The sequence below is a fragment of the Lepisosteus platostomus genome, chromosome 3, assembly GCF_059453375.1.
Source record: "Lepisosteus platostomus isolate fLepPlt1 chromosome 3, fLepPlt1.hap1, whole genome shotgun sequence".
Taxonomy (NCBI): Eukaryota; Metazoa; Chordata; class Actinopteri; order Semionotiformes; family Lepisosteidae; genus Lepisosteus; species Lepisosteus platostomus.
Window position 1 is genome coordinate 3,017,263 of NC_142613.1, and position 24,617 is coordinate 3,041,879.

A 24,617-nucleotide genomic window follows, 5' to 3' on the forward strand; every position below is an offset into this window, starting at 1 on the left:
GGAGTCGTAAGCGCACCTGTCCAGAGAACTACATTCTGGCATTCTGACTTGGTGATAAAGGTTCCGCTTTGAAGAACGTGGATGAAGATGGTGATAATGAGGATGGCGATGCTGCTGCTGATGACAATGATGATGGTGTGTTTTTTTCCCATCCCCATGGAAACGAGCTGTATCCAGGCTGCCTTTTGGAACCACAGCCCATAGGAAATAAAGGAGAGAACGCTCCTGAGGTCACCTTACACGGTGCCTTGTGAGTGGTGAACGCAGTACAATCTTCACCGAAAAGACCTGGATTTCTAAAACCGATATTCAGAATCAAAACACAAGAACGTAAAGCGTTCCAAGAGTTAACTGGAACTGGGATAATCCCAGATCGCTTCCCTGCCTTGTTCAAGCTCCTCCATCCATCTCTGGGGTTTCAGAGGAAGCTGTCCTCAGTCATCTTACTCTGCAATAATGTGTCATGTGTGGATATGCTTATAGGACTCCTTTGCTTCATCTGACAGGCGCAGCGGTGCCCCTGCTGGCCATGAACACAGGTGCTCAAGGGCTCCTCCCACTTCAGAGCTGCTCAGCATCGCCCCCTAGGCCTCAAACAGCTCCCCTGCGCCACAAGGCCAGATTTCCAGCCACAGCAGAGGGCTCTGAAGAGCTCACGTCAGCTGCTGTCACAGACATTTACAGTAATATCGAATGACTGCTTGCTGGCCAAGCTTTGAAAAGCCCAACAAGCGTTGAAAGAACTGTTTTAGTCACGCACAGATATTGATATAATAAATCGTTTTGTGTTTCTTTAAATTGAAAAGTATTTGTTAGATTTCAAACAGGTCATGGGCAAATCACTGAAATGCACATAAGTAGTATGGTATTTGCTGCATCAGTACGGAGGCTTTTAAATACCACACGAGATAGCAGAATACCAATTTTGATGGCTGATCAAATTAGCTGTGGAGTGGGAAAAGAGCTACTTATATCTTTCCACAATTTAGAAACTGTATGTTAAGCATCATCAGGCTGTGACCCTGCAAGACCTGCTTCCAAGACGAAAACAATCTTTCACAGTCTACGCTGGGAGTCCAGGAGAGCGGATCTTTTGTGTTGCTCCAGAATTCCGTACCGTCGGAGCACATCGTCGGCGTTGGCCGACACGGCGTCTTCCACCATGGCGATTCGTTCAAGCCCCTTCAGCGATGCCAGGTCAGGATGCCTGGGCTGACCCGGATACACAAACTTGGAGCAGGTTTTCAAACCAGCAAGTGGACAGGCTCGCCCACTTCCACTCATACAGGTTTCAGTTCTGCTGCAGTTTTAACAGAGGGCTTTCTTAGCTCAACTCCCAGTCATACCCTTGGAGGAGTCCGCCATCTGGCAAGACTGACCCAATCGCCCGTCTCCTGGCTACAGTTTTGCTTTAAGCAGCGAGAGTTGCCAGTGCAAATGCTTGGAAGCAGTCACATCTCCTTTCATTTCTGAAGATGAAGATTCCCTTAAGGTGACCCATCTTCAACAGCTGAGCTGCAGCTCCTCTCAAACGCATCCTCAGAAACCTCCCTTCCGTCCTGCGGGCTGCAGGCGTGAAAAGCAACGGCTTTTAACCAGCTGTTCCTCCGAGCAAGTACTGGCGAGAGTACTGGTTACTGGCAGAGCCACAGGTACTTTCCCTTCTCCCAGAACTGCACACTGTGAGCACGTTCCACAGCCAACGCACTTACGTGTACAAGAGCACCAAGTCCATAAACTTTCAGAACCGCTCTTCCCCGGATGACAGCACCCGAGCGGAGATGATGAGCAGTACGCTCAGGGAAAGGGCTCAGAGATTCCCGGCCCAGCTCGTGGTCACCCACGCGTCACAGCTGGCGACGACCGCGGGGATTCTCTTAAAAGTAAATCCATCACCGAACATTTTCCACCGCCGTGGCACAGATTTTAAATTTCGGGGTCTCCCTGTGTGTAGGTCTCCATGCCCACACAGCCTATTAATACAGACCGTCATTCCCAACTACATCCCCCCTTGTCGACGCAAACCAGCAGGAGAGAATCAGGAACAGACAGGACATCCAGACTGCGGAGCCCCACAGCACCAGTAGCTTCGCCCGGCTACAGAGCTTGTCGCAGAACGCTGAACGTTTCTTTCAGATCCCTTGCGGACGTCTTCGGAGGGCACTCCTTTCGGAGAGGATCCGAGGCAGGCATGTTTTCTGGGGAGCTGTCCAGACAGCTGTTCACGGCAGGGCTGTGTCGGAGACGGGGGGGGGGGAGGGGGTGTAAAAAGCCACTGCAAGCTGCCACACCTCTGTCCTGCGGTCGTCCCTGCGACCAGTACAAACACCAGCGGGCGAGCCTTCTCCTCCCCGCCCGCAGTCGATCCGCCTCCCTGACCACTGCAGCTTGTGTTCCTCTCGTCGTCTGGGGGACCAGCTCACGCTGTGCCGGACGACCAAGCCCCTCCGGGCACCTGTCCTTGGTGCCGCCGTTTCTACCCCCGGCGACTCGGTCTCAATGCAGCTCGCTGGCCACACAGCAACGGGCTGGGGACAGGTGGGTTCTTCAGCAGCCGGGCAGCAGATGTGTGAGGAAACGAGGGACAAGAGACGTCTCTTTTGCTGGCCAAATCACTTCGCTTGCACCGGACTCCACAATTCAGAAAATCAAGGAATCTGCGACCTCTAACCCACGATCATAGCCCAGTGATAAGTATACAAGCAGCTCTCAGCAACGCACTGAATAGTCCTGAGCAAACTGTTAGGAGGCAAAATGGGGAAAAACCCCTGGTCTGTGGCCACCAGGGGCCAGATAAGCTCAGTTATGTGTATTGATGCAGGCCAGTGTGGGTCTGGAAGTGACCTGCTCTCTCCTGCACTGGAAGAACAGATTCTCCAGCTCTGCAGGCAGCCTTCCACTGACCAATACCACACATCTGCACTACATCGTATACAATCGTAATTGCTTACACTTCTATAGCACTTTTCAGGACACTCCACTCAAAGCGCTTCACAGGTACTGGGGATCCCCTCCACCACCCCCAGTGTGCAGCCCCAGCTGGATGATGCTCCAGTCCTCTCCCCACACACCAGCTCTCAGTGGGGAGGAGAGCAGAGTGATGAAGCCAGTTCAGAGAGGGGGGTTATTAGGAAGGCTTGATTGGTAAAGGCCAGGGGGGGAATTTGGCCAGGACACTGGGGTAACACCCCTACTCTTTTCGAGAAACACCCTGGGAGTTTCATAACCACAGAGTCAGGACCTCGGTTTTACATCTCATCCGAAGGAAGACGCTTTTATATTAAAATATGTATATGAAATTTCATGTTTTTTTCCCCATTATGCCTCTTAATAGTTTGCTTATGACTATTTAGTGCATTGCTGAGAGCTGCTTATATACGTCACGGCCTGGTCAATATTCCAAACATGGAATATCACACATATAGGATGCACTGATCCATATTACAGCACAAATCGGCACTGAGGATCAGGGTGCAGAACACCACTCAGATTTATCATCACTTTAGGCTGTTCGCTACCATGGTCAATGTGCACTTAAATAAATTCGCTTTTCATTACTGGACCTTCTGACGGCACAGGAGCGCTCCAGCGGCCCGACCGGGGCCCCGGTCCCAGCCGGGCTGCTCCGCCCGCGCTCTCCGGCGCCACGCGGAGACCGCCCCCGGTACTCACCCACAGGCTGCTCCCTACGCCTGCGTAGGTGTAGTCCTCCGCGAGCTCAGCCTCCAGCTTCTGAAAACAACGACAACATGCACAGGTTGGGCCGTCTGCAACCTCACGCGGCTCTGGGGCGGACCCGAGAGGTTCTGCCCCGGACGGAGACGCCGCTCGAGAAGGCCCGAGGATGTTATAAACTACAGCTCTCGTGTGAACAAAGACGGAGATCCAGTATTATATTGGAGGTTATGGCAAAGTTGGGGATTTCCCCTGTGGTGCAGACATGGGGAATCTGTTTGACCCAAGGGAGGCATCAAGCTCTTTCGTATTGGGATGAACATGTAGTGTTGAAGAAAATGACCAGGGAACGAATGCTATGAATGAATGAACGAATGAATGAATGAGTACCCAAGTAGAATGGATCTGTATGAGATGGATTAAGTACTGTTAAAAGTTATTTTTTTGGCAGTGGCTTAATTACTTTAATTAATTCACAAGCTGTTAGTATTTTTAGTGCAGTCTTGTCCTGGAGAAGAGCAGCACACAGCAGACAGACCCGACTGTGCAGCAGCGACACAGACTGAACCCTGCGGCTCAGGACTAGGAATCGCTGGGCTGGACATCAAAGCATCAGCCAGCAGGGGTGCGGCAACACAGCCACAAACCCCCAGATCTGTTTAGCCCTTTAGTGGTAGGGTGTGGGGTGTCTGACCTGCAGACCGTGTGTCAGTTTGCAATTGGATCATGCCCTGTGCAAACTTCTTTTGGAAATCACTGTGGCACAGAACGCAGCCACAGTTAGCAACACAAATCCCCATCTCACCAGTTGGCTGCTAAGCTTCCAAATGCTGCTGAAAGCTTCAGACAGGCGCCGCAAAGTCAAACTGCACAGAGGGCGAATCCTAGTGGCGCTGGACACTGGCCTGCAACCTTGCTGCAGTACCAACCCTGCAGCTGGATAGCTGCTCTGGCTGCGGTCTGTCTGGCACGCTGCAGCTGCAGGCACAGAGAGTCGGGCAGCCGGCCGATCTCAAACCCAGCAGGAGAGTCGTGCCTGCTGCCCCCCTTCCAGTGGCTCATTTCTCCGGTGTCGTCACCTCTTGTGACTGGCACAAGTGTCTTCACCGAACCCTCTGCCACCTCTGTGCCGAAACCAAACACACACACACCTACACAACTGCAACACTCACACACCCTAACATCCATGCACCCACTGCAACACTAACATCCACACAAAGTAATCCACACTGGACATACCGGGCTTCTCACCAGCTTGGTCTTCTTCTGTACTTTGGGTGTCTTTTTCTACAAAAAAAAAAAAAGACCAAAATGAAAGGAATGTGAAAACATGCTGGCACGGAAATTCAACCTCGGCTTCGACCACAGAGATACAGGAAGACAGGAGGAAGGGTCAAATGCAAAGAGACTCAAATGCAATAAAAAACTTCACCAGCCACACTGATGGAAGTTTACCACCACCCTGTTAAGGTGCGTGTATAGTGCACAACAGTAAGGGGCAGTCGCATAACCTTCTTCACCCTGAGAGACCCCAGAGCTCTGCACAGGTGGATCCTTACTTCCACCCAGACTGGCGTCACGGCAGCCAGGTCTGCACGTCCGGAACAAGCTGACCCGGCCACGTCGTCGAAGACGATACTGTGGCTTCCATCAGGACACAGATCCTGGGATCAGCTAAGAGGAATGAAGGCCAGAAAGGCTCCTCTCTCTCGTTGTCCCTGCTCTGTTTTCCCACACCAGCTGGACAATGTTTCAGCCCCCTGCCACAGCAGGCAAATTTCATCGGGCACCGCTCCAGGCAGCACACAGAGGTCTCTGCGGGGTCGATCCTGCCCAAGCCCCGACACTGCAGGCAAGCTGCCAAGACAGAGGCGCTGCTCTCCGGCTGGGAGAATCCCATTCGGGAGGAGGACGGAGAAGACCGCAGGGAAGCTAGATGCCCATCGGGAAAGCTCGGCCGTCCCCGAGCCCCGATGTTCACTCCTGTTCCCACCACCTGGCCCTCTTTCAAGCCTGCACTCACTACACAAGCACTGCGGCGAGGCCTGACCTGGGCGGACTGGTGGCACTGTGGCTCAGGATCTGCACCCGTGACTGGGAGGTTGCCGGTTCAAATCCCAAGGCCGGCAGAGGAATCCTACTCTGTTGGGCCCCTGAGCAAGGCCCTTCACCCCAACTGCTCCAGGGGCGCCCTATAAATGTATGACCCTGCGCTCTGACCCCAAGCTTCTCTCCCTGTCTGTGTGTCTCATGGAGAGCAAACTGGGGTCTGCAAAAAAGACAAATTCCTGATACAAGACATTTTATATGGCCAATAAAGTGATGTTTGAGTCACTTAAGTAAAGATTTCACAGATAAGTGGACGGTTGTCTTCCCTCTCTAACGTGTCGAAAGCCAAGCTCGAACTCGAGAGGTTTACCCAAGACACAGACAGAAGCACTGCCCAGGACCGTACAGCGATGAGCCATGGGGAGAAACACACAAGCTGAAGACAAGACACAAACTCTGAAAAGCAAGCATGATGCAAGCACTTTATAGAGGTGGCATATATGTGAAAATACTGTAGTGTTACAGGTTACAGAAATGCTGCAGGTGTGAAGCTTGAGGTATCCAGCACCTGGTGTGGGCTCCAATACAAGAGACGACGGCTAATCGTACAACCCAGACTGGCTCAGACCGCTATCCCACAGGAGTGCGGCTGTGAAGGACTCAGAAAGGATCTTACCTGCTCAGACATGAAGCCCAGGTCTTCGTGCTCCTCTGCCACCTTGCCCTGACCCCACTGCACTCTCCTGTCCACCTTAAAGAAGCCCAGCACAGACCAGTTCAAGCCACTGACTGTACACCACATTGGAATTCAATTTACCGGGGTCTCTGGTAGCACCGAGCGCGCTCACCTTCCTGAAGACGATGTTTCTGTCGTTCATCACGTTAACCGAAGCTGACAACAGAAGGAGGCAAAATTTGAAACTGAAAAAACATGAAGTGGAACAAACACACTACAGACACTCAGAGACCCAGAGGCCAGCTGAGCTGCCCGCCAGCTGATTTCCCACTGTTTATTTTCTTACTCGCAGGGGAACAGACCAGACTCCCACTGCGCCCTTTTTACCAGTCGCCCGGACAAACAACAGTGCCCCAGCAGAGCAGCTCAGCAGCATTTTTTCATCTTTTCCAGTCTTTACACTTGAAATTCAGTTTCTGTCATTGGTTTTCACAAAAGCTGGAGTTGATCAAACCGTTAACCCTAAACTCAGTAATGCATTTACGTCTAAACCTCTAAAATACGCAGCAGTCCAATCTGCATCCAGCACTGAGTTTTCTGACTACTGTGCTGTCTGACTGGACCGTACCATGCTGCCTGTGCTGTATTGTACCAAGCAGTCTGTCCGAGCAGCTCAGCCGAGCCTGAGGACTGAGGGCTGAGCTCTGTGATCCAGATATAGTGGGGTCAAACTTGGGCCATGTCATTAGCTACATGGTGACCAGGATTCCCCGCAAAATGACGCCTTATTGGCTGAGCACTGTTGGCGATTCCCTTCAAAGTTGCGCCTTATTGGCCGAGCGCTGCTGGGGATTCCCTTTCAAGCTACACCTTATTGGCCGAGCGCCGTTGTGGATTTCTCGCAAAACGTCGCCTTATTGGCCGAGCACTGCTGGCACATCACAATGGGCAAAGGAACTTGGTGCAGACATACCGCTTGCAAAACCTGCAATTCCAAGCTAGAACAAGAACACGCTCCAATCTTTGATCGCCTCTGCTGCTTTCAGCTCACATGAAACAAGGCGAGCACAGCGACACCCAAAACGGGAGTGAATTTTAAGGAGACTTACGTCTGCATTTGTCACACAGACCGGGCTGGCCTGGCCTCAGGAACTCCATGCCAGGGAATGGGCTCCCACAGATGGAGCAGCCACTGAAACAGACCGGAGGAAATCAAGCCCATGCACTCTTCTCCAAACCACAGCTGGACACTGTCCGCAGCTTTTTTGAGTCTACACACTGTCTGGTTGACCAACCAGCAGCCATATCACCCTGCAGCTCCCAGCTGGCCGCCCACTGAAGCTCAGCAGGTGTGAGCCTGGCCAGTACCTGGATGGGAGACCTCCTGGGAAAAACTAAGACTGCTGTTGGAAGAGGTGTTAGTGGGGCCAGCAGGGGGCGCTCACCCTGCGGCTCACGTGGGTCCTAATGCCCCAGTGTAGTGACGGGGACACTATACTGTAAACAGGCACCGTCCTTCGGATGAGACGTAAAACCGAGGTCCTGACTCTCTGTGGTCATTAAAAATCCCAGGGTGTTTCTCGAAAAGAGTAGGGGTGTAACCCCGGCCAAAATCCTGGCCAAATTTCCCCATCGGCCTTTATCAATCATGGCCTCCTAACAATCCCCCTCTATAAATTGGCTTCATTAATCTGCTCTCCTCCCCACTGATCGCTGCTGATGTGTGGGGAGCGTTCTGGCGCACTATGGCTGCTGTTGCATCATCCAGGTGGGGCTGCACACTGGTGGGGGTGGAGGGGATCCCCATTACCTGTAAAGCGCTTTGAGTGGAGTGTCCAGAAAAGCGCTATATAAGTGTAAGAATTATTATTATTATTATTATTATTATTATTATTATTACTACAGAGCACAATGTGCCCCTCATTGAGCGAGGTGCACGTCCTGAGAGACTTGAGAGCGAGCGGAAAGGGGTGAAACGACAGGTCTGCCTTCCGAGTCACCTAGTGGGAACGCTGTCCCAGAACAGCAGCAGCCAGCTTTGATAAAGAGACCAGGACTTTTCGGCCCGTCCTGCGCGGGGTCAACCCCAGCGATTTGGCGGCAAATTCGCCGGCCTGGAGCCGAGGAGGGTTTTTAAAAAAAGCAGAGCTGCAGGTGAAGGGAACGACAGACAGACGGTCACCCAAAGCAGGGGTCCGAAACCGTGGCTATGTCCCGTGAGGAAAGGCAGCAGTCTGGCGCTGGAGGGTCAGCCTGCTGCAGGGAAAAAAAAACAGGGAAAAGAAAGGAGACGCGTACTCACTAGACGAGGGGCTCGGGCATGGAGAAGGGCAGAGCGCTGGGCTCCCCGTTGATGGAGCGGGCGGAGGCCGGGGAGAGGGAGATGGGCACGGGGCCGGGGGACAGCTTGCCCGCGGGGGACAGGCGGAAGGGGGGCGAGGTCTTGAGGGCGCCGAAGGCCTTCTCCGTGCTGTACTGTCTGTCCGGGGCGCGGGGGTGCAGGGGGAGCACGACGGTGTCCTGGACCGGGGCCGGGGGGGCCACCAGCACGGGCGGGGCGCCGTGCAGCCGGGGAGGGGGCACGCCGGGCACGGCGCTCAGACCGGAGACGCCCCCAAGTCTCTGGGGAGAGGAGGAGGAGGAGGAGGCCTCGGCGCGGACCGGGGGGACGTTCAGCACGTACGAGGAAGAGGCCGCCGCCTGGGGGGGGGTGCCGGGGGCGGGCGGGGCCTTGCTGAAGGCCAGCGGGGGGGCGCGGAGGACCTGCGGGGGGGCGCCCATCCTTGGAGGGGTGGCGGTGACGGCCCTGGGGGGGGTGGCGCTGACCCGCGGGGAGGGGGCGGGGCCGGGCCTCTGCTGCTGCGCGGGGGGGGCTCTGTCCGGCGCCCGGCTGTCCAGGGCGAAGGCCCGCTCCGGCGTGCCCGGTTTCTTGGGGGCGTGGCTCTTGTCGGAGAGGAAGGGGCCCTCAGGGGAGGACGTCTCCTCCTTCTTCTTCCTGCGCTGCAGCGGGAGGGCGAGAACGGGAGAGACTGAGACGGAGACGGACGGGGACAGGGAGAGGGAGAGCCCTCGGAGGCGGCCGAGCTGGGGAGCGGAGGCAGGACCTCGAGCGAGAGAGAGGAGGGCGACGCCGAGCTCGCTCCTCGAGAAAGCTGCAGGCGATCTTTAACGAGGGGGTCTCGAGTCTGATTGCAGGCAGGGCTCCCCCACACCTCTTCCGCCAGCCCGCACAAAGGCAGAAGCGCCCGTTCTGTTACACAGGGGTAACGGAATAAACAGGACTTTTAAAGCCACGGAGAGCAGGACTGCGCTGAGGGGGGAGAAAGCACCTCAGCACTAATGCCGAGTTGTTGCGGTTTGCTGTTGTTGCTTTAATTGGGGCATTTTAAGATACGTTTGGCTTTCAGGATTTTATAATTCATTTTAAAAGTTGCTCAAAGTTAAAAAAAACTAATTAAAGCAGAAAATGTAGCATTAAAACTGGAGCTTAATAATTGCGTGTTACAAACATTTAATCCAGAGACCATTTTTTTCTCCTAAACAAACTGATCATTAATGTTACAGGCATGATTGGGAGAGGAGAGTAACTGTGCTCTACTCTCCCTTTAAGCGCTTTGAGAAGCCACCTTTAAAGGTGCTATATAACATAAAGTTTATTATTATTACTCTTTATTAAAGGAACAGAATATAAACTGTCTTGCTAATATATCTGTGACAAAATCTACTTTTAAAATCCGATCTTGTCTTTGAATGTGATAACAGAACCCGAAAGATAACCTTAGCGGCACATTCAGTCTGTTTTTTTTATTTTTTTAATCAAAGTTAATCATTAGAACCCTATAAACCTTCTTAAAAAATTAATTAAAAGAAAGACCATTAGCCATCATCATCGGCCATATCACCCTGCAGCTCCCAGCTGGCCGCCCACTGGAGCTCAGCAGGTGGGAGCCTGGCCAGTACCTGGATGGGAGACTCCTGGGAAAAACTAACGCTGCTGCTGGAAGAGGTGTTAGTGGGGCCAGCAGGGGGCGCTCAACCTGCAGTCTGTGAGGGTCCTACTGCCCCAGTATAGTGACGGGGACACTATACTGTAAACAGGCTCCGTCCTTCATATGAGACATAAACCGAGGTCCTGACTCTCTGTGGTCATTAAAAATCCCAGGGTGTCCCTTGAAAAGAGTACCTGTAAAGCACTTTGAGTGAAGTGTCCAGAAAAGCGCTATAGAGGTATATGCAGTATTTATTATTATAAATGGGAAACACCTGTACACCTGGGCTTGAGGCAGTTAACTTCCTGCTTACTGAGTTGAATGCCCCTAGTTTTGAGCATTATCACCGAAAATACTCAAAAGAAAACTTTGGAAAGAATTTGCATTTCAGTAGCAAAAAGAACCAAACCTTATTATTAACAGACTCTGGAGAAGAACGCACTGAAATATGTTGGTAATGATACTGGGTTGTATCGTCAAAGGATTTATCCAGCTTTGTATAACAACCCTGTCCCAAGAAGAATACCATAAAAAAGGAAGCTGAAAAGACGGTCATGGCACATCAGGTGAGTTTAAAAGATGATCGATATTTTGCAGTTATTTTTTCAAAAGTTCAATGGCTTGTGTTCAAATTAGAATTCGGGAAGATGTAATTTGCATACAAATGTGTGGGTAACCCTTTGCAGAAAAGTCCCACAACTCAAGTCTGTGCGGTTTGTCCTTATAGTCCAACAGCATCCGTCATAAAACAAGTACTAACACGTCCTTAATCGTGCTCAAGTAACTTGAAAATGAAATCATTTGTAAGGCGCTGAAGAAACCACGCACAATGCCAAAAAAATTAAGATGTTATACAATAACAAGCCGCAGCTACACAAAGCTGAAAACTGAATTTTCTAGAATCAATTCCTCAAAGCAATAGCAAAACCGACAATGAGCGAATCAGAAGTGGCTCAACTGGTAAGTCTGCTCCTCTCTGTGCCATGCTCGCGGGTTCAAGCCCGGGCGAAACAGCGCCCCCCGCAGCCTCCCGGGTGCCTACACACTTGCAGGGCTGTCAGAGAGAGGCTCCGCCTCCCGACCAGTCAGAGCTGCTCCTCTGGCAGGGGGCGGTGCTGCCGCCTGCGACGTGCTGACAGACGATTGGCTTGAAGGTGGAAGGCGGGCTGGAAGGAGGAGTCTGCCCACACGTCCCCACTCTCCCCCGTGTGCCGAGACACGAAAGAACGAGCAACAAAGAATAAAATCGGCTCCGCTTTAGATGAAATGAACAGAAATATTCACGTCTGGGGCAAAGGTTATTTTATTTAGCTTTCGGTTCTGCATGTAGGATGTTTAGTTTTATAACAGACAAGTAAACGGCTATTGGACTGATTCCTACCCTGTCTCGTGCGATTCCTACCCATCTCTCAAGATGGCTAAGGCGCTGACACAGCGTTTGTGTTTCTGGGTGTGTAGCAGGTAGCCGAGGGGGGAAACGGGGGGGCTCAGTTACCCTTTGTGCTTTCCTCCAGTTGTCGGCGTGCTCCATGAAGACCCCGGACTTGAAGTCGAACTTCGACAGGTCGATGGCTCCACCCAGGTGTTTGGCCATCTCGATCTTGCTCCTCAGCCGGCTGCCATCAGGGCTGCGGAGAGACGCGGGACCGAGAGCGTGAGTCCTCACGAGTGCGCACGAGGGCCAGGGGCTCCACGGTTTGTGCACTATAGTTCACCATTCAATTCCAGCAGACCCAGCCAACTGGTGACAAAGCTCAGGGGATCAGGACTCCGTCTGCAACTGGCTGCTGGGCTTCCTAAGTCTACTGTTTGTTTGTATATTGTCTTGATGCACTGTCTGCACTTTGCGTTTTACACTTTTTTTTTTAACAATCCAGAGACTTTCTGCAAGTAAGAATTCCATTGTACCAGTACGTGTACCGGTTACATATGACAATCAAGTTCAAGTTCATCTATTAATCACGTGTTGTGTTCAATTCACTAATTTAGACATTCGGAACAAAATTCAGAATATCCTTCAGTCCTCAAGGACGCGTGTTACCTTACTTGAAATATTACTTTCCTAGTTAATCAATACTTTAGACAGGGGTTCCTAATCTCTTAATTAGGGGGGATTTAGCATTAAGAATAACTGGACTGGGGCTTTCCAGAACCGAGACTGGAGACGGTTGACATATGTGGCCAATATATATCTCATCCACTAGGCATCTATAGTTCCAATATGGCTCATACAGGCGTGTCTGCCTAACTTGTACAGATGTGTGTACCTTCTGTCTGTGTACCTCATGGAGGAGGTGTGCACTTCCTGTCTAGCCACACTGTACAGGTATGCATGCTTCCTATCTGTGTACCTCATGTAGGAGGAGTGTGAACTTCCCGTCTGCCTGCCTGGCACAGGTGTGCGTACTTCCTGTCTGCGTACCTCATGTAGTAGGTGTCTGTCTTGCCCACAGTGAAGCCCGATCTGCGGAAAACCTCTTTGCGTTTCCAACCCTCTCCCAGGATGGGCCAGTCCTCCCAGCCATGGTCCAGTTTGTAGCGGCCCCTTTTCTGAACGGTGAACGAGCTGAGGGACACAACAAGACAGACACACAGCTCGGGTGAGACCTGCTGAAGCTGTCAGCTTCGTGTATCCCAGGTGCCCTCTCATACAAACCCTAGAAAAGCGTTCAATTTCCACGATGCAGTAGTGTCGTGTAAAAAAAAAAGCTTTAAGAAGCTTTGCAGTGATCAGGGCAGAAGGAAGTCCTACAAAATATCAGTTAAATTCCATTTTAACAGCCAATAGTGCATCCCACGACAAGGTTTGCAAAACACAGAGGAGGTGAGTCGATAAACGTGCCCAGGGCTCCACACCACTCCCACAGCTGTGGTGTGATCAACCTTCTGCACAAGAGTCAGCTTCAGGCTTCACACAGCCTGCTGTCCAGGCCAGCAGAGACCGAAGCTCTGCTTGCGCAGTTCTGCGATGGGCGTCGTCTCCCTCTAGGTGGCGACACCTAAACACAAAAGGGGGCCTGTGGGGGAACAGGGCAGCTCCAGGCCGACAGATGTCGGAGAGCTCCGGGGGGGAGCGTCCCAGGCGGTTTTCTAATACACTGCATGAGAAGAATCGGGGAAAGCGATCCGACTCCCTCGGACAACAAGCTGACCCATTCAGGATCTGCCAACTCTTTTCCACGAGCCCACGCCAGCCGCTGGTTATCTCGGCTCTGCCCCGCGGCCTGCAAAACCTAAAACCGCTGGTGCCGCCGAGCAGCGGGAGACCCTTCACCGCCTTCGCTTCCACCTTCATACGAAGGACGAAGGACAAACACCGACAGCCCCCCGGATGCTCGAAATGTCAAGGCCTCGATCGAGAAGCGGACTTACACCTCCCGGGCCTCTTTCCTGCTCTTGCAAGCGAAGTCCCTCTCGCCGCCCGCCACGCTGCCGCCGCGCTCGCTCTCCTTCCCGGGCTCCGCCGACCCGTTGGTCTTCTTCTCCGCCACCCAGCCCCCGGCGAAGTCCTCCTCCTCCTCGTCGTCATCGTCCTCCTCCAGCGGCTCGAACCAGGGGTCCCCGGGGGGCTCCTCCGCCACCCCGCCATCCCCTTCCTGGGGAGGCGGCGGCGGCTCCGCTTTCCTGTCCGCTCCGCCCCCCGTCGTGGCCCCACTTCCTTCCTCCTTGTCCGCGTTCCCCGCTCTCTCCCGGGGGGGGTCCCGCTCGGCTGTGCCCGTTCCCGGCTCCTGGGGGCACGCGCCTCCTCCTCCTCCCCCCCTCCCCTCGGCCGCTCCCGTCTCCCCTCCTCTCCTGAAGGCCGAGTCTCCCGGTGCCGACGGTCCCGCGTTCTCCTCTCCTGCCCGCTCCATCCTGGTGGCCTCCGCTCCTCCTCCTCCTCGCGGCCCCTGGCCCCCCCAGGCCCCCAGCCCCAGCCCGTCGTTCATCTCTGCGCTCCTGCTCCCGCGGGGACGGCCCAGTCCGCGGCGTGCGCAGTCATGCGGCCCCGAGCGGAGCCCGCGTCCTCGAGGGTCGACGCAAGAGGGACGGGAGACGAGCCCTTTCCGGCAACGCTTCTTCGGGGGAAGGCTCACGGGAAAGAGGCGCTCGTTTCCGGCCGGTCACATCCAAACCCCGGGGGGGGGGGGGGGGGGGGGGCGTCTTCTGAGGCTCTCCCGCGTGGGACGCGCGCCGTCTTGCCACACCACTCTTCCGAGATTTCTCCGAGGAACGAACACGCCCCCACCTGGATGAGAGAGAAATACGTCAACTAGCACCATCCTCTCAGGCAATCCTCTCCTGCCTAAAGCACCCCCGGCTCCACCGCGGGCCCAGAGTGGCACACCGGGGCCTACCGCCACTGGCACAAACGTCACGCTCCTTCGCCGGGCCCTGGAACCAGTTTTCCCCCAAACGAGCATTTTAAGAAACACAAAAAAACAGAAAATCCACACCCCACTCAACAGCTGAAGAAAACCAACAGGCTGAAGGTGCAAAGGCCAGAAACCACCCTTTACCGTCCCAACAATCCCTGCCGAGGGGAGGAGCTCCAGGAGCCGCGCGGATCTCTAAGGGCGGAGGCAGCAGTTTGGAGAGAGGGACAGCGCAGCCGAAACCGCGAAGCCGTCGTCCCTACGTCCCCGGACTAGGCGGACACAAGGGGACAACGAACAGACGACACGTGGAAGGATCGAGGTCGCGCCTCCCGCGCAGCTCGCCGAAGATGTTAAAGGTGCCACGCAGGAGGAGGACAGGCGCACTGACATCCGCGTTCTCTCCCAAGCAGCGCCAAGGACACCGAACCCGTGACCCTCCAAGATCACCTCCGTCGGGTCGGCCACGCTGTCCGGATGTCGCACTCCAGGATCCCGAGGAAAGTTCTCTCCTTTCGAGCGAGCCCCACGGTGCTTTCCGAACCCGCGGCAAGACGGTAAAAGCGAATCGGGAAGAAACGCGACACCTGACGACCGGGAGACGAGGGCTCCCGGGCGAACCCGCCAGAGGCGGAAAAGAGTCCGGCGCTTTGAGGCCCAAAAGCATCAGAACGAGGAAAAAAAACGGGAGCGCTCCCCGACCGGACCTCCCCTGAGCCCACTCCTGCCATGGGGAAAGAGAGCCCGGGCCTTATCGGATCGGGTCGCGGAGGAGCGTCATCCTCGGCCGTGAGTTACGGCCAGCGAAGGTCAGAGGAGACGGCACTCCTGATCTCCGATATCTCACAGAAGATCCCAAGGGTCCCTGAAAAGCAGCACAACATCACGGTTTTCCACCGTAACGCTTGTTTGAACACTAGGGGGTGCCTGTTCAAGGAGCCATGTGCATGAAAGAGTTCCTCCAACGAGATTTTACACACACCTGCTTCCTTTTGCCTGTGACCCCAAAACTAAGGCATTTGCGGGGTGAGGCTGGAGACGGGCGGGCCTGGTTTTCCTTGTTCCTACCATTACGGTGCAGTGCCGGGACCCTAGCTCAGTCTTGGAGTGCTCACCAACCCTCCCACCAACTCCAGGACGCTTCGGGTGGTCACCAGCGGGCAGGCGAGGGCTGACCCCGAATGACATGGCCACTCGAGAGAACGAAGCACCAGGCTGCTTCCACTCCGACCACAACCACAACAAAAAGATTTAATCGAAAAGCAAAAACAGGAAAGCACTGCGCCTTTTTCCGGAAACGAATCCTGGATACACTTTCTCCCTCGCGGAGCCAGATCCCCTCTCCGGCCCAGGAGCTGGGAATAGCTGGGGGGGGAGGGGGGCAGGACGGAGGAGCGCGGAGATGAATCGGCACGCCTGGCTCACAGGAGGGCAGGGCATGATGTCAGCTCCCCCAGCCCACGGGACCCCGGCCCGTCCCCCTTTCCTCCCTGGTCTGACGGGTTAGGAATGAGGGGGCTCCGGGCCGGAACCTCTGCCGAGCTCGCGGGGCGCGCCACTACCCCCGCCGCCCCACGGTCCGCAACCGGGTTCCCACGGGGCACTCGCAGACGCCAGCGGAAGGGAGCAGGGAAAGGAACGCAGACTCACGCTCGTCGAGGCGGCGGACAACCTCCTTCTGCGCCTCTCCCGTCCAGGGGTCAGTCCGGGCGACGCTCAAGGGTCGAAAACCATCGCTGACCTGAAAGCAGACCCGAGTGAGCAGAGTTCAGCTGCATGGCAACAACGACGAGCACCTGATGCAACACCGAGCCTAACCACAAGTTCCTAAAAACCTGCATTTTCATCGCTTGAGACCGTCTGCGTTCCACGTGTATCGACTCCTCGTTTCCCGTGTGCCGACTTGAAAGAATACGCCTAGATCTTTTTCGTTTCCCACGGAGGCTGGATCTTCAAGGTTAATTTCCCTGGATTTGGTTTGGAGTCTTTCAGGACACGAACAGCAGAGTCTTTTGTCCCCTCGTTACTTCTGACCACAAGGCCCTGACCAAGTCAAGCTACCCAAAGGAATGTTTTTTTCCCCGAATTTATAGAGGTGAATTCGAATTAAAAGCTTAGGAGTTTTACAAGTGAGAGGAGGCCATCCGGCATGCCTAGCTTAATGATCTCAAAATCTCATCCAGCTTCTTCTTAAGAGAAGCCAGAATATCGGCTTCAACATCATGGCTGGTCAGCTTGATCCACACCCCACCACCCTCTGTGTAGAGATCTGGTCGGCTTATTTTGCTCTGAACACTGAGAGACCAGCTTCTCATTCCTGAATGTCTCACGGGGATCACTCTATTTAAACAGAGTACAGGGGTCGTGACCTCACTGTGAGCAAGAAAGAACTGGGGGGATGGGGGGGGGGGGGGGGGGTCAGACCTTTCTGGTTGCCAACAGCGGTTCTTCTCAACAGGACAACTACAGGGGGCAGCGCAGGAACTCGTGGACGAAACCCGCGTAGAAAAAGGGAGAAAATTCACTCCGCGGACCACGCAAAATAGACAAACCGCTCGTAAAAGCTCGGGAAAAAAACCCGTCCCAAATCCCCAAGGAGACTGAGAAAATGACAACCCCCCCCCCTCCCCGAGCAGGGCGACCGCCCCCCCCCAGCCCTCTTTTTCTCCGCAGAGCTCCTCCCATCCAGGCGAGCGAACACGGCTCCGGATTTCGCATGCAACACGCACAGAGGATCAGATCCAGCGCACGTCATCGGGGAGGGTAGCCATGGCGATCGCACGCGCTCCAGAGAGAGAGAGAGAGCCCTGCGGTGCAGCGATACGACAGCGCACACCAAGCGCTGGCAGAAATCTCACGTGAAAAAATGAATTAAAAAAAAAAGGCTCCGGCGCAATCTTCAAGAGCACAGGCTGGCAGCGCGAGAACCACAGAGAGGGAAAACACGAGAAAAGTCACAAAAACCAAACAGCTCTAACCTTTATTATTATTATTATAATCCCTTCATCCCTTCACACAGAAAACATCCACGAGCCACAGTCTGTCGCTCCCGATTCTGCTCTTCCTCAAACCGGGGCAAAGACCCGAGAACAGGGAGCTGCAGAGGAACAAGCAGGGGCAGATTTCACACGGAGGAGCGAGAGAAAGTTTCTGCTGCGAGGCCTCCTCGGGCGTGTTCCCAGAGACTGCTCCCAGAAGGACGAGGCTGCCGTGGGCTCTGGTGCCCTGCTGGTCCGTTAGCATCATCAGCTGGACTCATCCGTTCTCTCCGGAGCGGAACTCGCGGCGATATGAACCACTCTTGCCACACGCTGAGGGGGAGCGCACACGCACGTCCTCGTGCTGGTCGCACGTCAACTGGTAGTGCACGTCCACGTCCTCGCCCCGTGTCAGAGAGATAGCACACGCACGTCCTCGTGCCGGCCGCACGTCAACTGGTAGTGCACGTCCACATTTTCGTCCCGTGTCAGAGAGATAGCACACGGGTCCTCGTTCCCGCCGCACGTCAACTGGTAGTGCACGTCCTCGTCCTCGTCAAGTGACAGAGAGATAGCACACGCACGTCCTCGTGCTGGTCGCACGTCAACTGGTAGTGCACGTCCTCGTCCTCGCCCCGTGTCAGAGAGATAGCACACGCACGTCCTCGTGCTGGTCGCACGTCAACTGGTAGTTCACGTCCATGTTCTCGTCCCGTGTCAGAGAGATAGCACACGCACGTCCTCGTGCTGGCCGCACGTCAACTGGTAGTGCACGTCCTCGTCCCGTGTCAGAGAGATAGCACACGGGTCCTCGTTCCCACCGCACGTCAACTGGTAGTGCACGTCCTCGTCCTCGTCCCGTGTCAGAGAGATAGCACACGCACGTCCTCGTGCTGGCCGCACGTCAACTGGTAGTGCACGTCCTCGTCCTCGCCGTGTGTCAAAGGGAAGCGCCCGCACACACAGGTCCTCATCCCTGCCGCGTGTCCACGTGGTTCGGCAGTGAGCTCTGACTCACAATGGGAGGTAACAGAGTGGGCAGGTCTGAGCATTTTGCACACCTGGACAGCTCAGCAGCACCTGGCTGGTGGCAGGAGTCTACTCTCCAGATGCACTTTCGAGCTGCTCACATGACTTGGGCTGCGTCACACAGCACTCCGCCTTGTGAATGAAAAAGTGGCTAAACTGGTCCAGTGACACAGAGCCTCGTGAGGAGCTTTCCAGCACACAGGCAAACGATTGCTCCTCCGTTCAAAGCAGAGCAGCTGAAGGCACAGAAACCCAGCGCAGGCCTCCCTCTGTGGCTGTCCGAGGCGCTCAGACGGGGCCGCTCCTTCGCGCTCGGGAACGAGTGGCTTCACCTCCACGCCTGTCCTGAAGTGTATCCCACCTCTTCCGTGAGATTCCACAGGGGCCCAGAAACTCAGGAGCGGCTTCCGGGTTTTTTTTTAATGGAATCACACAGGCCAACTATTCAGCCGTAGTTAAAAGCAGGTTGTGGAAAGGCTCGAATCCGCCCCAGCCTGCGCCAAGACTTCCCGTGTCTTAGTAACCGAGACGTCACAGCAAACGGCAAGAAGTCCAAAAAACTGCTGTTTCCGCCCTCTCGCAGGGAAACCAAGGAGTTCAGCAGGTGTGAGAAGTGGAAGAGGTGTTCGCGGGACCAGCAGGGGGAGCTCACCCTGCGGTCAGTGTGGGTCCTAATGCCCCATTATTGTGACGCTATTCTGTAAAAAGGCGCCGTCCTTCTGGTGAGATGTAAAACCCAAGGTCCTGAGCAGGGGTCTTTCCCCAGTGTCCTGGCCAATAATCCAATATTCAACAACCCCGACTGACTCCCCGTCTCTGCACTGGCTTCATCCCAGGTGAATCTTCAGGTGTGGAAACCTGAAGAAGGCTCCACGGCCGAAACGTTGTGTTCTCTTTCTTCTTTTTTTTTCAGCATGGAATAAACCTATTACTTGTTCCTTTGCAGCCTACGCATGCTGACGCAGCTCCCCACCTGAACTGCTATATCACAGCCCTCCGACAGCAACCGATTTACAGCGGGCCCACAACACAGCAAGAAGGCGATTAACGTATAATACTCTGTTCATCCCAACACGCCACGAACATTGAACTAAAATCATACTACGCAATACTGCAGGTGCCAACCTCAAAAGAGCACGTTTTTAAGCCCTACAAAAGTGCATATTAACAAAACCTATATCATGACATTCTATTTATATACTTACAAATATTTTTAAATTATATATTCTCTGCTTATAAATATACTGATGGAAAAAAGAAACGCAACACCTCCTCCTCCACACTCTGGCCCTCCCGTCTGCGTGGGACAGGCTGAGGAGGGACTCGTCCGCGAGGAGGACCCGACGCCACTGCTGACCGGTCCAGCGCAGCCCCTGTCCAGTGGGGTGTGACGTCTAGGAGGTGTGAGCAGAGGGTCCGGCAGCGTGGAGCCTCTCTGTCCTGTCACTGAGGGGGCACTGTGTCTGCTGGTTCAGCAGCAGTGCGGGTGGCAGATCTGAAACGAGCTCTCAGGTGGACCGGTCCGATGTGTCGGTCCTGCTCTGGTGTGGTCACTCGAGGGCGACCGGATCATCTGTCCCGCCGGCCTGCTGGAACCTTCTCTGCAGTCGGGACACAGTGGAGCGGCTCACTCCATAGTGTCTGGCTCCGCTGGGACATGACAGGCCTGCCTGCAGCATGCCAGTGGCCCTCTCTCTGGCTCCTGGTGACATCCGAGGCATTATGGGATGCACAGAAAACTGACTGAGTGTGGCCTTTTCCTTGCAGTGACCTAAGCTGTGAATTAAGGCCTTTTTAAAGGTGACCTGATCAGGCACTGTTCCACCTGGACCTCGTTGGGTACAAGTGCACCTAACGAGCTCTCCTGTGATTGGCAAGTTGCAATGCCTCACTGCACCAGCTGTGTTGCTGGTCAGAGGGGTAAAAAAAAAAAATTGACCACTTTTTTTCTGAAAGTGCATAAACTCTAACTATAGTATTCTCATTCCAGAAAATGTTGCATTTAAAAGTAAGAGCATGCACTGTCTGTAGCATCCCGTGAGAGGTCCGATCACCTCTTGCTGGATTAAAAGTGAGTGAAACAACGCTTATTGGTTGTGGAAGCGCAGCAAGAGAAGGCAAGACAGTGACAAGAGGCAGTCAGGAGTCTCTAGCCAGCTTGCTTCGCGCTACGGTATTATCGCTACAGACGAGCGGATAGCATCTCTGATACGGGCTGCTCAGCGACTTTTATCAGCGACCTGAACTGCTGGGAAACAAAGCACGCGTGAGAAGCACTTACAGCGACGTGACCTGAAACAATCGGGGTGTTCTTTTCGTACTGGCCACCGTCGCTGAGCACAAAATCGTACTGACGGCAGTATCAAAGCGCTGCTCTCTTGTCAAATAAAGGCACGAACTCTTAACACGTCTAAGAAGAACAAATCGTCGCAAAACAGGAGGCAAGAGCGCTGTCGTCTTGCCGAACCACAGACACAGTGGAAACCCCTACCGCCGCGGCCCCAGGACGTAACTCGTTTTGACATCGCAGGGCTGGACACGGTCAAGCACCGAGCATCGCGTCTGCAGAAGCGGCTCACACCGCCGTCAACAGCACTCCGTAGATATTGCAGAGACAAACCCGGACTGAACACTGTCGATTTAATATTTAAAGTCTGTGCTATCTAACAAACGACAAGGTGTGTTTGGACTATTCGTGACAATCGTGCAAATTCTACGCGAGGCATCTTCATTGTGTTCAATTTTATTCACCGCAAATAAACTGTGATCATTTTATACGAAGGTACAAAAAAAAAAAAACGCCAGTTACCCACTGAGTCTACCCCGGGGCTATGCAACAGAATTAAATATGAATATTGTGAACTAACGCGATAGGTTTCTCCAGTCGATAGCAGTGAGTGTGAGCATTTGTCTTCAACTTCACTGGCTGCGTGTAAATGGATATACACAACTGGTAAATTTTAAAACGATCTGCGACTTTTCCCATCCGAACACAAACAAGTCAAAACACCCGTCCTGATCATCTTGTGCTACCGGATCGCTTTTTCCCCCTGTTTTCTTTCGAAGGTACAGCACGCAAAGGCGATTTTATCTCATCTGCCATGTTTAAGTCTCTCTCAAGCACGGGGCACAAAATAAATCGCACGGGAGCATTCACACCTACTGCACTTACCCCCCCAGAATTGCACAGAAACACGGAATAAAGGCAACCTACCCCCAGCAGCCTACAACTCGCAGTCCAGGAACCGGAAGCCAACTGACTGAGGCTGCTCTGGAGTCTGCAGTATAAAGAGCTGGCGGTGAGGGAGCGAGCCTGAGCTCGGAGCGGCGACGCTCCCGTGTCATGTGACGGGGGTGCGGGTCGGCCACTCGCGAAGCGGATCTCGAGGCGGCGCGCCGTAGCGTAGCGTGGCTCAGCGCTGCGCTCGCTCGCTCGCTCGCTCGCTCGAGACCCCGTCAGCGGCGGCGTCGCCGGGAAAAAATGGCCGCCGGCCGCGAGGGAAAGGCGGGCTTCCGAAACCCGGAAAAGGGACACGACGTAATACGGCAGCGCTCCCCTCGATCGCTCCTCGTTTGGGGGTGAGAATATTGGTTTAGGAGACGCGTCGACCCACATTGGTTCTGGAACTGTACGGTATACGGGAAACGTCGGAATTCGCCGGGGTTTTTCCGCCCGTCGCGGTGTGGCGGAACGACCTGGTTGTCCGGAGTCTCGGAAGTTTCTCGACGCTTCCTTGCCCGAGTCGCTGGGCTTCTACATGATTAAATAGCAATGGCGTCGATAATCGTGCTTTTTCTGATCGGTTTCGAAGTGTGGGCAGAGACTGCACTCCGATCCAATTCAAGCGGTGTGTCTGGATTCGCGTCCATCCCGCCAGTACAGTTGTCCCCACAACAAACTTTATGTCTTCAGTCTTAAAAATAAAAAAATACATGTTTTTTTTTATTTTACACACAAATCTCTTTTTCAGAGCTTGTTTTTAAATGTTCAAACACCTTCCGCTTGAGAGAAAGCATTTCCCAATTGTACTTAAAACCATTACCAAGTCATTTTACACCACGTCCAACGGACTAGAACACTAAGCAAAAAGTAATGACCGCGGCTCAGGGCTATCTGGGTGACATATCACTATTCACTGTACCGGCTGATTGGGAATGGGTCCAACAGCCAATCCCTTTTAAAACGTGACAGGTCGGGTCCATTCAGAAGGGTCAGTGTCTTGTTTTGTTAGGTTACAATGCCACGGAGTCTCAAAATGACAACGACGACAGAACACGTCCCCTGTGAAAGCGGGGTGCTCACACTGGGCATGACGCCTCTCAACTGCCGTCAGGAAACGTAGATTTAGCCGAGGGGGGAGAAAAGGTTCGCTATGCAGATGCACGTAAGAAGAACATCATTTGCAATCTCCGCTTTCTTCCATTTTAATCCTCGTTCGAGTTTATGTAGTCATCCCCAGAACGTAGTAAATAATATAACAGCTGACTGGACGTCCAATAATTTCTGTCCAATCTGTGTACTAGAAGCATGTTATTTTCAATTCGAGTTTCAATTCGGCCTTGGCTGACACGTTTAACCTGAAAATAACGGGGAACTATGATGATGTAACTAGCGTCAATAATAATAATAATCATCATCATCATCATTGCTTACACTTATATAGCGTTTTTCTGGACACTCCACTCAAAGCGCTTTACAGGTAACGGGGACTCTCCTCCACCACCACCAGTGTGCAGCTGGTCAACATTGTACAACAGCGTTTGGCGTGCGAGGAAAATTCTTCGAGTATACAACCAGAAACACAAAGTAACGTAGTAACGTATCTAAACGTTTTCACATGAAACTCGTCAGAAGAACTGTTTACAAACGAGAGAAGGCCACCGGGCCTGGCTAGCCCGCTTGGTAGAGGTATCTCACGCTATTTAAAAAAATATTTTAACTGTGGATATTATCTTGAGAGTATATTTTATTAACTAAAAAGTGAAATGACAACCATTTGCGTATTGATGTTCGTTTTCGTTTTGCAGAACGTTTTTCATTAAGGCCTTTTTTAAAAAATATTTTATAAATACAAAATTATAAGAATAAAACGTCTGACGGGATAAGTACATTCGCCGGCAACAAGCATGATTAAACTGACGATAATCTCTGAATTAAAAACACGGGTCAGCAATTTCCATGTATTTGAAAAATGCTCGATGATCATTTTTAATTATTTATATGTGTAAGAATTAATACTGGTGACAAAACAAAGATTATAACGACACGGGTTTATGTGTTATTAACAAGAAACGAGCCCGTTCCGTTTTCGCCCCAGTTCGGAGTTGCTTGTACAAAACTGGACGTGCAGTCAAGCCCAAAGGTCATTTTCCGAGGTACATCAGCCTAATGAAAACCAGAACTCATATGCGACATTTTTTTTTTTTCGTATTGCTAAAACACGCCACGCTTGAGTCCGGCCTCTCGCGCAGCTGAGGGACGGCCGAGAGCTGACCGCCAGTCTCGTGAACCTGGCAGCGCCTCGAGCGCGCGCGGCCCTGGCTCGAGGTCGGCACGAGGATATTTGGGAGTGTTCTTTTAGTCTGACCGGCAGCAACCTTCCAGATAAACTCGCTTCAATCTGCCCACCCTACTGGGCAGGAAAATAGGGGTTTTTTTTTCTGTACAAATCGAAAGCCGCACAATCTCTTCAATAATTAAAGTCGTACATTAAATATTACCAAAGGCGTATACGAACATGAATTATATAGGAACGCTTAGAGTTAGTCATCCTTTTTTTTTTAAAAAAACGACAATGTTTAATAAAGACGAATAGTATTTATCTTTATTATTGTCATATTGGTCTTTATTATACTGAAATATTTGATT

General features: G+C 53.1%; 1 protein-coding gene across 9 annotated transcripts in view; it reads right to left on the reverse strand.

Annotated features, from left to right (window-relative positions):
- LOC148674092 (uncharacterized) overlaps positions 1-24,617 on the reverse strand; it is a 40,257-nt gene that overhangs the window by 9,587 nt on the left and 6,053 nt on the right. For 3 of the 9 annotated variants that reach the window (XM_088623845.1, XM_088623844.1, XM_088623837.1), the window contains exons 1-11: positions 21,963-22,082; positions 16,392-16,482; positions 13,762-14,614; positions 12,812-12,955; positions 11,885-12,017; positions 8,703-9,400; positions 7,510-7,592; positions 6,573-6,616; positions 6,401-6,475; positions 4,915-4,962; positions 3,673-3,732 (exon numbers count right to left, since the gene is read on the reverse strand). In XM_088623845.1, coding sequence (XP_088479971.1) covers positions 3,673-3,732; positions 4,915-4,962; positions 6,401-6,475; positions 6,573-6,616; positions 7,510-7,592; positions 8,703-9,400; positions 11,885-12,017; positions 12,812-12,955; positions 13,762-14,315 — 1,839 coding nt within the window. In that variant the 5' untranslated portion in view covers positions 14,316-14,614; positions 16,392-16,482; positions 21,963-22,082. The other 6 variants (XM_088623839.1, XM_088623838.1, XM_088623842.1 and 3 more) reach the window with 5 other exon arrangements.